General features: G+C 49.0%; 2 protein-coding genes across 4 annotated transcripts in view; both read left to right on the plus strand.

The window, feature by feature from the left end:
- MPZL3 (myelin protein zero like 3) overlaps positions 1-6,146 on the plus strand; it is a 6,702-nt gene extending 556 nt beyond the window's left edge. Inside the window, exons 2-7 of the mRNA XM_026863598.1 lie at positions 200-313; positions 822-988; positions 1,924-2,134; positions 2,778-2,943; positions 3,790-3,853; positions 5,926-6,146. Coding sequence (XP_026719399.1) covers positions 200-313; positions 822-988; positions 1,924-2,134; positions 2,778-2,943; positions 3,790-3,853; positions 5,926-5,955 — 752 coding nt within the window. The 3' untranslated portion in view covers positions 5,956-6,146. The remainder of the gene's footprint in view (positions 1-199; positions 314-821; positions 989-1,923; positions 2,135-2,777; positions 2,944-3,789; positions 3,854-5,925) is intronic.
- A 3,410-nt stretch (positions 6,147-9,556) lies between these two features.
- The window catches only part of LOC113488528 (junctional adhesion molecule-like), a 5,964-nt gene continuing 2,586 nt past the window's right edge, over positions 9,557-12,934 (plus strand). For 2 of the 3 annotated variants that reach the window (XM_026863765.1, XM_026863766.1), the window contains exon 1: positions 9,557-12,887. In XM_026863765.1, coding sequence (XP_026719566.1) covers positions 12,657-12,887 — 231 coding nt within the window. In that variant the 5' untranslated portion in view covers positions 9,557-12,656. The remainder of the gene's footprint in view (positions 12,888-12,934) is intronic. The other variant, XM_026863767.1, reaches the window with a different exon arrangement.

Raw genomic sequence — 12,934 nt, forward strand, 5'->3', positions numbered from 1 at the left:
GGACGGGTCAGTGCGGGGCAGCGGGAGGGAGCCCCGGCAGCCGGGCACGGCGGGCAGCCGGCAGCGCCCTCCCTCGCTCCGCTCGCCCTCGGGTCCCTTCCTCCCAGCTCGGCTTTGCCCAGGGCTAGCTCGAGGTTTCAGGACTTTGAGGTGGCGGCAAGAAGTGTGGTGTGGGGACTCCTGCATTTCGCTCTGGCAGCTGCGGAGCAGGTGTGCAGCGCCAGGAACTTGCACGGGAGCTGGCGAATCTCAATAGAAAGAGCAGAGGAGTCCGCTGTGACAAGTCGAGCAGAACTTCATGCGGAATATCGCTGTAATGAATCTTTATAAGCGAGGAGATTCCTGAAAGGGAGGACCGGAGCGATGCTCCTGCTGAGTGCTGGGCAGGCTCACCCCGTCCCCGGCTGGAGCATCGAGCAGGGGAATGAGACAGAAATTGTTGCACACATGGAAAACGAGAAGTAGGAGTGCTTGGTGCTGCGGGGTGACCCGACCTGGCACGTGTGCCCTGGCTGTGTCGCTTGGGGCGAGACACGCAGAGCCAGAACTGCCCAGAAATAGTCTAAAGCTGGCACTTTGTCAGAGACAGCTGATTTGGTTTTTTATCGCTTTATTTCCATATTTAAATATCTGTAGGCTCTTGGTGGTATTTTCCAGATAAATAATTTAATTGGGGCTACTTCAAATCCCACAGAGAATAGGTCAGGGAAGTTGTCTGTCTTTGGGCTGTGGTTGAGCATCGATACCTTTGGGACATCATCACTCCTGCACCTCACAGCTAACAGGAGTCTAATCCTTGCCTTTTGTGCCTCTTCCATCAGGTGTCTGCAATGCTCTCTCCCTGGAAATTAAAGCCAGTCCTAAAGTGCGAGCTTTCATTGGTGAACAGGTATCGCTGAAATGCTCATTCAAATCCAGTTCTCCCATCACTGAGAGCCTGACGGTGGACTGGACGTACCGGCCGCTCACAGGTGGTCAGATGGAAACAGTAAGTGGAACGGGGAGTCCTTTTCTAGGGGAGATTGTGCAGGCAGAAAATCTGATGATATTTTTTCCGTTTGCCTTGCTGTGCTTCTTCATCGCTTTGGGGTTTGGGACTCTCATCATTGCTGCCTCTCCCATGTGAAATTGCATTAGTATTCTTTGGGCAAAAAATACTCTCTGTAAATGCATAATAGCATGATGATGATAAAGCAGATGAACTTTGGGGTTTGACCCAAGCGCTGCATTGTATTCTGTAGCTATGTACAGGATGACTGTAAAGCAGTTGATTGGTAGCCTTCTTGAAGGCAGCTGTACCCTAGTAGTTCTGTCGTGCTGATACACCTTGGAGTGGTAAGAACATGTGTGCAATGACAGTCTGAAGACAGTGATGACAGCCTCTAAGGTTTGTGGGCTGCTACTTGCTGTTTTGTTGGCAGCATTTTGAAATCTAAGCATAAATATGTACGTCTGAAAGCCCACTGGAAATCTCTCATTCAAGGTGGAAACAGAAAATGCACATCTTGACAGATTAGCAGTGACTTGCTGCCTGATGAGTTAGAATTCTTAGGAGTGTCCTTGTATCTGGAACACAGGGGTGGTTGGTGCTTGTATGAAGTGAGGTCTGCCAAGTCTCTACTGATAGGACAGCAAGAGCAAAGGTGCAAGAAACAAAAGCAGAGGAACTGCAGAAGGGAACAAGTTGCTCAGAATGATAATGGTGACATCTGAGAGCTGAGCCTGGTGGATAAAAGCGTTGGAGATCTAATGAGATGGGTCTGACTCAGAATTATCAAATAGGAACTTGAAGTAGTCTCCTGTATAAGAAGTGTTCCTTCTCATTTCTTAATGTGTATTCCCTTAAGTTTGCAGCCCAGAAAGCAGTTTGATTTCTTAGACAAGCGGTTTATTGGTGCAATTACTGTCTCTGCCTCCTTTCAGATTTTTCACTATCAGTCTGTTCCATACCCAACAACAGTGGGAAAGTTCAAAGACAGGATATCCTGGATTGGGAATGTTGCCAGGGGTGATGCTTCTGTTGCTATCGAAAGCCCAGTGATGAGTGACAACGGGACATTCATCTGCAGCGTGAAGAATCCTCCAGACGTGTACCATAACATTCCCCAGACAGTGCTGATAGTTACGGAGAGGGGTAAGCCTCCATCTCAACAGCGTGTCCTTGTCTGGGTGGTGCAGCTGCGCTGCAGCTTCCTCAGGATCTTAGAAGCCTGAGCATCACATGTGAAATGGCTTCCCTGGAGTTCCACGTTAGAATTTCTGCAACTTGCCTCAGCCCTTCTTTCTGAGCTAAATACATAGAGAGCTATAGAATTTATTGAGGGCAGGAAGGAACAGAGGAAGCTGTGGTGATAACAGAAATCAAAAGTGTGCATTTGCTCAGGGATTCCGGTCTCCACGTACTGCAGCAGTACAACAAGTTAAACATTTAGGAAATACTGGTCCAAAAATAACTGTCACATCACCAACACATGTTCTCAGTAATATTTAATTTCCTCATCTGCCCTGCGTGTGAGACCTGCCCCAGATTTGCAGCTCCGACATGCTGATAGAACTGTGTCGTGACCTGCCTTCCTTTGTGGTTTTTGCCTATAAAACACCCTACTGTGCTGGGTATGTGATAGGAGTCCTACGGATTCAGTGACAAGCTGTTTCAAATCTGCCAACTCTGTGCTTTATAGGAAAAGGCTGGCAACCTGTGTCCTGGATGAGTATTTGTCACAGAAAGCCGTATTTTACAAGTGGTACAGCTGGGCTGTTCTTTGTCTTTCCTGCAGGCCTTTCCTTCCAGCTAACATCAGCGGTGCTGCTGTCCATTTTAGTATTTCTCCCTTCCATCATTGTGGTCGTTCTGCTGTTGGTCAGGATGGGAAGGAAATTTGGTGTGCTAAAGGAGAAAAAAAAATCTGGCTGTAAGAAATCCTCCATCGAAGTGTCTGATGAGTAAGTTCTGGCTGGAACCTAAAGCCTGTATTTCTACTTTGGCTTGTCAATACAAGCCAAAGGACAGATTCTCCACTGTTCTGCATTTCATAGCTCTCAGCATCTGCAGTTCAGTCACTGAAATCTACTTCTCCGTGAGCTTAATTTAGCCAGCGGTCAGAAAGCTTTCAAAAACCCCTTTGTGGGAGCGTAAACTGAGTGCTGTACATCCCTCTTTTTCTGCCATTAGTGTGAGGTCATGAAACTGAAGCAGTTTAGGTTTAGACAGTCTTTCACTTCTGTAATCTGATTTATTTCAGCCTAAGTCAGCAAGAGATTTTGCTGACGGGGGCTTTATGCGTTGCATTTTGGGGTGAAGTACCTGTAACAACAACACAAACTGAATAATGCTGACTGGTTCCCCTGTGGCCTGCGCAGAGATGCCAGGTCCTGAATGAGCCTTGGAGACTGAATTCCCTTCTGAACTGGAGAGGATTCTGTTCTGGAAAGGTTCAGTGGTGAGAACAAGAAGGTAACACTGCTACTGCTGCAGCTGCGCCTGGTTTTGCCAGGAATTCAGTACTATGATTTCTTGCAGAATGGGCTTTTAATACAGTGTTCTGATTAGTGGTGTAAGATTTGTCAGCCAAGTAACAACTCTTGTTATATTCTTCATGGCACTGAGGTGAAATGTCTGCCTTCAAAATAAGGGACCTGACACTATTCTTTTTGGGCTTGTTGGACAGTCGAAGGCTCTTCTTTGTGATGAAAAGCCTTCTGTTCAGGGTGGTAGTGTTCATGGTCCGTAGAGATACTGGTATGTGTGTTGTGGGAAAGGTCCAACCTAATCCTGTGCTTTTTCTACAGGCCTGAACATACAGAGACAGACAACTGCTTGGGGAAACTGAGAAGCTGGTGTCTGAACTGTGTGGTAAGTGAAGGCTGGTGTTTTCGTAAGTGGTTTTGTCATCTTTGGTGCTCAGAGGAGGTGCTAAGAGCAGCAGGTAGAGCTTGTCATAACGCCTCGGATGTCAGAGAAGCGCCCCACTTGGTTAGCTTTCTGCTCCTTGGTGTTTTCCACATAGGGGCTATAGGGGCTGAGAACTATAGGGGGTGTTGCTAAGAAATAATGGTTGGATTAGATGATCTTCAAGGTCCTTTCCAACCTAGTTGATTCTGTGATTCTGTGAAATACTGCATTACTGGTAGGGGAGGTTGTCTTCAGATCCACCAAATTGATTTTTCATTGGACTTTATTGAAATCAAAGCTGACGTTTTAAGATGAAAAATTGGAATTTGAAGTGCTGGCTGCTGTGCCGTGCAGTTTAAGGGCTCTGCAAAACCTACTTGGGGTTTGACAGTGCAGCAGGGTGGGGGTGATACTTCAGTCTGCCGTGTTTCTTGCTAAAGTGGAAGTGTGCAGCCTTCCCTCCTTTTTGGACATCATCCTACTTACGCTGTTTTTGTCACTAAACCTGCTAAACTCTTGTGGTTTGTTTTATTTCTGGTGTTTTGTTTGTTTTGTTTGATGAACTGGTGGTTGTCTTCTAATCCTGCTTGTTCACTTGCTACCCTATCAGCAAGCTTCTGTTAGTGGGATGTGTTGTGCTGGAACTACTGAATGTTTTTGCCGCCTGCTGTACTTGTTTTGTAAAATCTGCCTCTTAAGTTCTCTGTGCTGGCATTAGCAGCCACAGCCGTAAGTGCGGCACATTCTGGAGTAAACTCACTAATATGCCTAACTTGAGAGTGTTTTCACTTTTTCCTGATGTCCTGCAGAGCAAGCTTATCTCAGACACACCTTTATATCTTTTATACATGGTCAGGAAGTATGTAAGGAGGATTCAAATGTCTTGCTTGATACACTATTCTAATGCCAGTGATTTAAAATGTACCGAATGCAGACAGGTGTGTGCCGATGGTTTTACGCTTTATTAGATACAGAATGAAAAATGAGCAATTATGCAAGTTACGTATGAAATATTTACAATTCTACATAAGACACAGCAGTTACAATGCAGCAGTGTAGGGGAAAAAAAGAGTTTTGAGAGGTCCAATAAGCAGGCAATGCTTTATGCAAGAGGGAGAGTTGCCGTGGGAGCTGGCAAGGCTGCTGGGGAGCGGGGAGGCACCATTGCTTTACTGCAGGTGGAGAGGAGGTGGGGAAAGGCTGCCAGCCCCGATTCAGTCAGACCAGTGCTGTCAGACAGTGGAGATTTTAAAAATTGAAAAAGGTCTTCTCACCCCTTGAGAGAAGGCAAATCTGAATGCTATAATCCTGCTGCTTTCAGATTGAGTATTTTGTCATCTGTTCGATACTTTGCTCCCCGATATTGAAATATTTACCTTACCGAGTCTCTGAACATCCTGTCTCACTCACTTCACTGATTCTACATTTTTGAGGTTTCTGTAATGGACTTTTTCATGCTTAAATATGCCAAATAATGAAAGTTGCAAAGCCAGTGAAAAATCTGTTTGGACTTTAAAATGGCTGGAAAGTTAGTGAGATTTGCCTTAGAGAGCTGCTACGTTTGAATTTCTTTCAAGTTGAGAGCTGCAGGGCTGGGTTGTGGGGATGCTGTCAGATGGTTCCTGCGGCTAAAACAATAGACAGTGGGGATCTGAAAGTATGTGGTTGGTTGTAGCTGAAAAACAACAACTTGTGCTGCGCCGGACCTTCTCTGTAGGGGCTGGTGGTGCTTTTTAAAAAGATGGCTGGCTGCACTTTATGGCTTGTGTTTTGCTTGAGTTTTAGCTGCTACTTTGCTTCTTATGTTGGTTATCCAGTGGCGGTTCACCTGTCTCTCTGTGCTAAGTCAAACAGATTTAGCTGCCAGCGCTTACACGAATGCAAGTCCCACGGCTCATGCGAGCAGAGCAGCGTTTTGGAAAGCAGTTGTGCTCTTGTCAGAAGCCTAGCAGGCTCAGCATTTCATTGACCTCATAACTTGGTTTGTATCTTCATACACGGTCTCCATTTCTCTCTCCATGCTCCCTGTTTAGGACACGGATGAGGAAGACCCGTACTGGTGAAAGACTAAAGCTGTGGATAAAGAACAAAATTACAGCACTGAAGATGCTGCCTAGATAGGTGTATGAAGGCTGCTGGATAACCAGTGCAGGTTGAAAGACCTGCTCAGATCTTGGTAGATTGGAAGAATAATGCCAATGGGTTAATTCACTTTTATTTAAGCACAAAGTAACGATTCTGGAAATCTTTCTAATTTATTGGGGAAAAAAAAATATGTCTTAACCTCATTTCTCCGGTGCCTACAGAAACCTCAGTGCCTACAGCTGTACAGCCTGTTTCCTACCAGCAGTCTGACACTGCCTGTTTCTTAGTTGACTTGTAAATTTGTTTCCCTTATTATTGGTGGCATCCCTCCTTTCCTGAGCCCTTGAATTCGAATTGCCTAAAGCACAGGCTACTCCAGAGTGACATCTGCTCTCTAAGGTGATCATCATTGGGCATTGACAATGTTTTCCTCTCAATTTTTTTTTTGGAACATACTTCTAAGGACTTAAAACTGATTAAATTGGTACGTGGCATCCTTTGTCTTGGAGTGATGAGAACCTACTGCTTTTTAACTATTTCTTGGTTGAATCTGCCACTTAATTTTGTTCCTCCTGTTAGCTGATTCTGTTTTGAAGTCACCGACTGCACGGTAGTGTTACCTTACATTGTTGAGTTTTATCTTTCCTTCTTTCTTTTATTATTTGTCCAACAGCTGCAGTACTAGGTACATCTCCTACTTGTAGGAGTGAAGCACAATTCTTAGAAAATTAAAATCAGAAATGCAAATGGGGACTCTGTATCTGGGGAAACATTAACCCCATCTACCTCAACCATTGAGCCAAGCAGTATCCAAAGGAATGATCCGTGTTTGGAACGACAGCCATGTTCCTCCTCTCTTCTTCTAGGTACCGTTTTAGGGAAGCAGCCAAACGTGCATCATGACTGCCTGGTAAGAAAGAGTACTTTCTCTTTCACCAGCCGAGTCCAGTAATGGGTGGCAGAGAGCAGTGGGGTCCATGTCTGCTCAGTACCTAAAGAGCTGCCGTTTCCTGCTTCCTTTCTGTGTGCAGCATTGGTCAAATAGTCTCCTCTGATACCTGTTACGAGTTTACTGGTGATATTGTGCCATTACCAATAAAATGCTTTGTTCCATTCTGGGCTGTGGATTTTTTTTATTTGGCTAAATGTGACTAAATATAGTTGAACTCCTGAGCTGCCATCCTGAGTTGTTGCTTAGCTATAGAAGTTGTCATGTGATGGTGGGTAAAGGTGTTTCAGGCAGGGATTTAACTCCAAAGGCAGCGTGTGCCGAGTCCCCCTTTAGCAGCTCTGTCCTGGCTGCCAGTTACAGGTACGTTGAAGTTCCTGACTGCAGAGCAGGTTAGCTGTAGATCTGGGTCTCCAGATAAAGAAATACATTTTTCTCCCATCTACTGTAAAGTAATACTTAAAAAGCTTGTGCTTCCTGCTGGCACAATGTCTCTCCCAACCAAAACTCCTGAGAAAGGATGTCGGTGGGATATGTAGTGGGGAGGAAGTGGCTTTGTTCCTCTTTCAGCAATAATACATCCCTCCAGTTCTTTGTGGAAATGAATGACTCATGTTTTCTGCAAAATGTTTTCCCTCAGCTGTGACTCCTTTGCAAACAGCGGCCTAGATCCTGGGCAGATCTCTGGTGCGAAGCTAAATTACCACCTTGAAGCTAATAGCATTCTGGATTGTGAGTGGTGTTGAGCGTGAACAAGACTTAATTTTCTCTTCCTTTGTGTCCTGTTTTGGCTGGGATAGATCTTATTTTTTTTCCTAATAGCTGGAGCAGTGCTGCACTTGGATTCAGTATGGGATTTGGTATGAGAAGAGTGGTGATAAGACAGTGATGTTTTCTGTTGTTGCTAAGAGAACAGGGGCTCTCCGGCTCCCCAAGTCTGGGTGCACAAGAAGCTGGGAGGGAGCACGGCCAGAGCACCGGGCCCAGACTGGCCAAGGGAATATTCCAGATCATGTCCCGCCATGCTCAGCGTGTAGAGGAGGGGAAGGAGGGGGGATCTCTCCCTGCCCAGGGATGGGCTGGGTGTGAGTCGGCAGGTGGTGAACAATCACACTGTGCGTTACCCCTTTGTACATTCTGTTGTTGTTCTACTTAATTATTAAACTGTTTTTTACCTTAACTTACCAGTCCCCTTTACCCCTCCAGTTCTCCCCGCCATGCCCCAGGCAGGGGAGGGTGAGCGAGGGGCTGCCTGGTGCTTGGCTGCCGGCCGGGTTTAACCCTTCACTTGCTGTGTGGAAGTTGCTTAGCACCATTGCAACCACTGATCCTGGGGCAGAGAACAGTGATTGCTGCGGTACTCCAGAGGAAGAGGAAGGATGAAAACATGCTTTCGAAGTGACTGGGGGTGGTGGTGCTGGCTGAAAGCAGTCCCTGCTGCGCATCTTGTACGTGTTTCAAAAGGGAGCAGCTGACCGCTCTGTGGAAAGCGCGCGGAGCGTGGCCCCTGTGCCTGTGGGATGCTCGCCAGCCTGCGGCCCCGGCACTCCCAGCACTAAGGCTCAGCAGAGTCACTCGGTGTCACTTGCTGCTGGTACCTCGTCGGGACAAGATCCAGTCTGCAGGAGAGGTGGTTCCTTAACCAGCTCTGGTCCCAAAAACAGCCCAGGAGGGAGCACCAGCCGCCAAAGGGTTGCTTGCCCAGAATCCCTCTGTTGTGACTTCTCACACGGTGACTGATCAGATCAGTCTGCCCTGATGGAAGGACTGGGACTGAGCCACGTCTTGGACCTGTGAGGTGTCGTCTCCTTATGACGCTGCACACCCATCATCTGCTCGCAGGCATACGCGGCTCTAGTTCTCACCTCTCCGTGCCAGTCCCTTCTGCGTTGTGGTGTGTCAGTACTTCAATCTAGCTCCTCACTTCCTCTTGCGAGTTGAAAGCGACCACCAAACTGAACCTGAAATAGGAGACTCAAAACCAAAGACTGGTAAGTAAGACAAATGTCTTGCATGTATGACCTCAAGAGGATTTAGCAACTGCTTCTTTCAGTTACTCCAAATTAGTCACTGAAGAACCCTTCGTGCAAGAGATAAGTTGACTGCCCCAAGCCACACTAGGTGAGTGTTTTTGCCATAATATTTTGTTGTTGTTGTTGTTGTTCGCTTCTGAAAAAAGAACTGGGGAAACATAGACGTGCTGAGGATTCAGATACCATGTGCAAAAGCAGGAAAAGGTGAAGGCAATATGGTATCTATGTATTTTTTTTCCCAAAATGTTTAGTAACGGCAATTATCCTGCGGAAGGGTTTGGATATGTCAGCACCGTAATGTACGTAACAGCCTGGGTGAGTGGGTGCTGTCTTCAGCTGCTGCACGCAGAGCACCCACTTGCTGGTGTGTGCTGCAGAGGGAGACCCTGCAAAAATGTGTTCCCAGACAGGGCCAGAACTTACTCTGAAAAACAGGGTGATAAGTCCAGGACGGATTTGATGGCAAATAAAGACCAGAGCCTCAGTAGCTCAGCTACAGAGAAGTTCTGAGCGTAGATATCCCCGTACACAGGCCTCTGTGTGCTGAGGACTTTTTTTTTTTTTTTTTTTTTTTTTTTTTTTTTTTTTAAGCTGGCTCCTATTTTGGGTCCTGCATGGGGGTGGTCGTGGGAGGATGTAGCTCTGCTTGAGTTCTACAGCTTTTGGCAGTACAGCTAGAAAGTAGGATGCATTGGCCTGCTGCACTGAGATGTGCTGCACCAGCTGAGAGCTTTGGAGCTGAGCGTGAATTTTGGCGTGTTTGTAGGTTGTGTGTGCACAAGCGCAGGTTGTACAGCAAAGTGTGTCACAGCAGAGCTGCAAACAGTGCAGTCAAACCACACGGCTCTCCCCTCCACCTCCAAAAAACCCAACCCCCAAATACATCATGTTTTTTGAAAGGCAGATTTGAGAGCATTCCAGAAGGCTTCCTGCCGCTTTTCGGGATTTTGTCTCTAGGATGGGGGAGGACAGTGAAGGGCAGAGGTGGTTTTACATCACTGAAAGCTGTAGGGACTGTCTCTCAGCCTAGAACAGACTTGTGGGTCCCCCAGCAGCTAACTCTGGGCCTGGAATCCCTGTCTGAGCCTGTCTCAGGGTGTTTCTGAGCTTCCTTTCCTGAGAAAAACGCATTTGCAAAGAAAAAGGTGTTAGCAAACGTGTCTGGCCATGTAAAGAGATGGAAGTTCCTTAGGAGAGGAGCAGCGGTGGGGAGGAGGCCTTGCCCGCTCCCTGCACGCGCTCTGCGGAGCTGCAGTGGCTGTTCCTGCCAGAGCTGGCACGTCCCCCTTCGCCTCCCTGCTGCCCTTGGTGCCTGGCGTGATCGTCACCGTGGGTTCTGCATGGAGTGCCAAGGACGTGGGCGCTGCCCTGGGACACGTGCTATCCCAGGACCACAGATCCGTCGCTGTGGCTTCCGGCTCCCCAGCACTGAGGGAACCATGGATCTCTGAGAGCGATGGGAATAATGGCAGATGTTTCCCTTACGTAATTACTCTTAACGCCTTTCATGGCTCTTTCTTGGGGAAAAGTATCTGGGACTTTTTCCCCCTCCCAAGCCTTACTGAAGCTGGTCTAAAAATCCTGACTCGCACAGTGGAGAAAAATGAGAGAAGCTAGCAAGACTTCAGAGATGATTCGGCTCTGGTTGCCTTTCTGCAGCAAAAATGCACGTATTGGAAAACGTGTGCTGGTAATGGCAGCCCCAAATTCAGCTGTGATGTGCAGGTTCTCCAAGCGGGAGGGCTTCTCTCAGTAGCTTTTGCCTTTAAATCTGTTTATCGCTTTTGAATGGGCATAGCTCGGAGTCATGGAGCAGAGTCACAGCAAGCAGGGTACTGACTTTTGCCTTGCTGTGATCCACGTGTGAGCGCTGGCTGGCATATTCCTGATGATGCCAGCCAGTCCTTCCTCGGGCTGCAGGATGTGTCTGCAGTCCGGCTTTGTTTTGAGAGATGTGCAGCGGGTCACGGTGAGCACACGTGACCCTATCTGGCCAGACCCTGAAGTGTTCCAGCAGAAGTTCTCGCCGTATGCAGCACCCTGGAACAAGGGAGTTCTTTCTAGAGTAAGAGGTCGGTGTTTTTAGGACCAAACTTCTCTGAGTATGTAGTAGAAAAACTCTCTGAGCAGAGTTAACATCTATGAACGGTTCAGATGCTAGAGGCTCGACCTCACACCAGACGTAGCTGACATCTGTGCTTCACTGAGTTGCAGGCTCCCAGCGGGGATAGTGGCTGACTTGAGAGGCTGAACATCCCGGCAGCAAAGATCGTGTTCCCTCTGAAGAACTGAAGGAAGGCTTTTTCTGACCCGGGTGTTCAGTTCGGTTGCAAGTTGCTGGTGGAGTAAGATGGTGGTGTTGCTGTGCTTGACGCTGGTGCTGACATGGCTGGGTAAGCTGTAAGTCGTTCTGGTGATTTTACTTACCTTGCCTGCTTCCCCCTCTGCCTTTGCTGAAAGGCCCATCGGTTCCTCTCTTCCTGGGGTGAGAAGCCTCTGGGGGCCCGCAGGCGCACGGAGCTGGCAGCAGTAAGGGGGCTGCTGGGTCCCAGTCGCTCCGCTGCTCTCCGGGTGCTGCCGGTTCCCTCCCGCGGAGCTCACGCACAGACAGGCCGCACAGTGCGCCGGCAGCCCGGGACGGAGCCCTGTGCTTACCCTGCCAGGCTCCCAGGCTTCGAAAGAGGCGTCTGCTTTGCCAATTCTAAATACAGGGAAAGGTTTCCAAGGTACTGATTTTTGGCTCTGCTCAAGGCAACTGGCTCCCTTGGTCTTCTCCACTGGCAAATAGTTGACATTTTCAGCTCCGCAGCTGGTCAAGACCAAAAGGAACCTGTTTGGGAAGCTGGAGCACTTTGCATTTATTATTTACAGGGCATCAGACAAGTACTTGGTGCTTCGCCAGGGCCCAGCCCTCAGTGGCTTGTGGACAGAGCGGGCAGAGTGGCTAAGATACCGGGAAGAGCCTACCTGTCCGAGCAGCTCCCTGCTGAATCAGCTCGCCTAGTTCTCGACAAACAAGTGCCAGAGCCTCAGCTGCTCTTTCTGGGTTTTGCTGGTGCAGACTCTGGGGCGCGCAGGGCTTTTCTTGACAAGCTCCAGGGACGTTTTCTGCCCCGCTTGTTTCCTCTTCCTGCCGCATGCTTTGCAGCCCACCGTGTCGGCAGCTGCTTCATGCTGGTTCTGTCACCTCTGTGCTCTTTGAAGTGCCTCTGGTTTGTTTTTTTTTCCCCACTGTCCAGCTTCTCTAGAAACCCTAAGCAGTATTTCTGTGGGCAGACAGGTCCCAGCCCAGGTCAGGAGCCTGTGAGCAAGGGGTGAGGAAGCCAAATGGGCAGGTTGTGAAAGGGGAACTGCAGTTCGTGTGAAGTGGTTGAATTGCCCCTGGCCTGGTGTAGATGAGTGGCACTGGTTCTCCTGGCCAGTGACTCACAGGAACAAGCCTGCAGGAGCTGCCGGCTTTGGCTGGGCGACGCAGAGGGCTGGGGTTGTGCTTCCCCACTTGCCTTCTGTGTGGCTTGTTCAGCGAGCGCAGCAGCCCTTGCTCTGGCGGCTGGGAGGATGTGCTGCCCCGCATCCCAGGCACGCCAAAAGCAGGGGTCAGGGAGAGGCTTTGCCTGCACAGGGAGCAGGGCCTCCCTGTTGCGCTCTGGACTGGTCAGTGCCATTAGCCCCAGGCTTATCTGGAGAGGAGATACCTATGGGGACAGGCAGGCTGCATCTGACCGTCCTCCCTGGACTCATCCTGCTGTCCTTGTCCCTGGCAGAGCGATGCAGCGGGTGGGCTGGCTGGGTGTTCACGGAGCCTCAGCTTCGAGCCAGCGCTGGGGACTCTGTCCTGCTGCGGTGCCTCTTCCTAGACCCGGTGGCCGAGGACTGGACGATGGCCAAAGTGGACTGGCTGCGCGTAGCAGGAGTTGGCACGCCGGAGGTTGGTCGGGACCGGGGGACGGGGGCTGGAGCGGTGTGGGGGGCAGG

Source organism: Athene cunicularia (assembly GCF_003259725.1).
Source record: "Athene cunicularia isolate RWA chromosome 24 unlocalized genomic scaffold, athCun1 chr24_part1, whole genome shotgun sequence".
Taxonomy (NCBI): domain Eukaryota; kingdom Metazoa; phylum Chordata; class Aves; order Strigiformes; family Strigidae; genus Athene; species Athene cunicularia.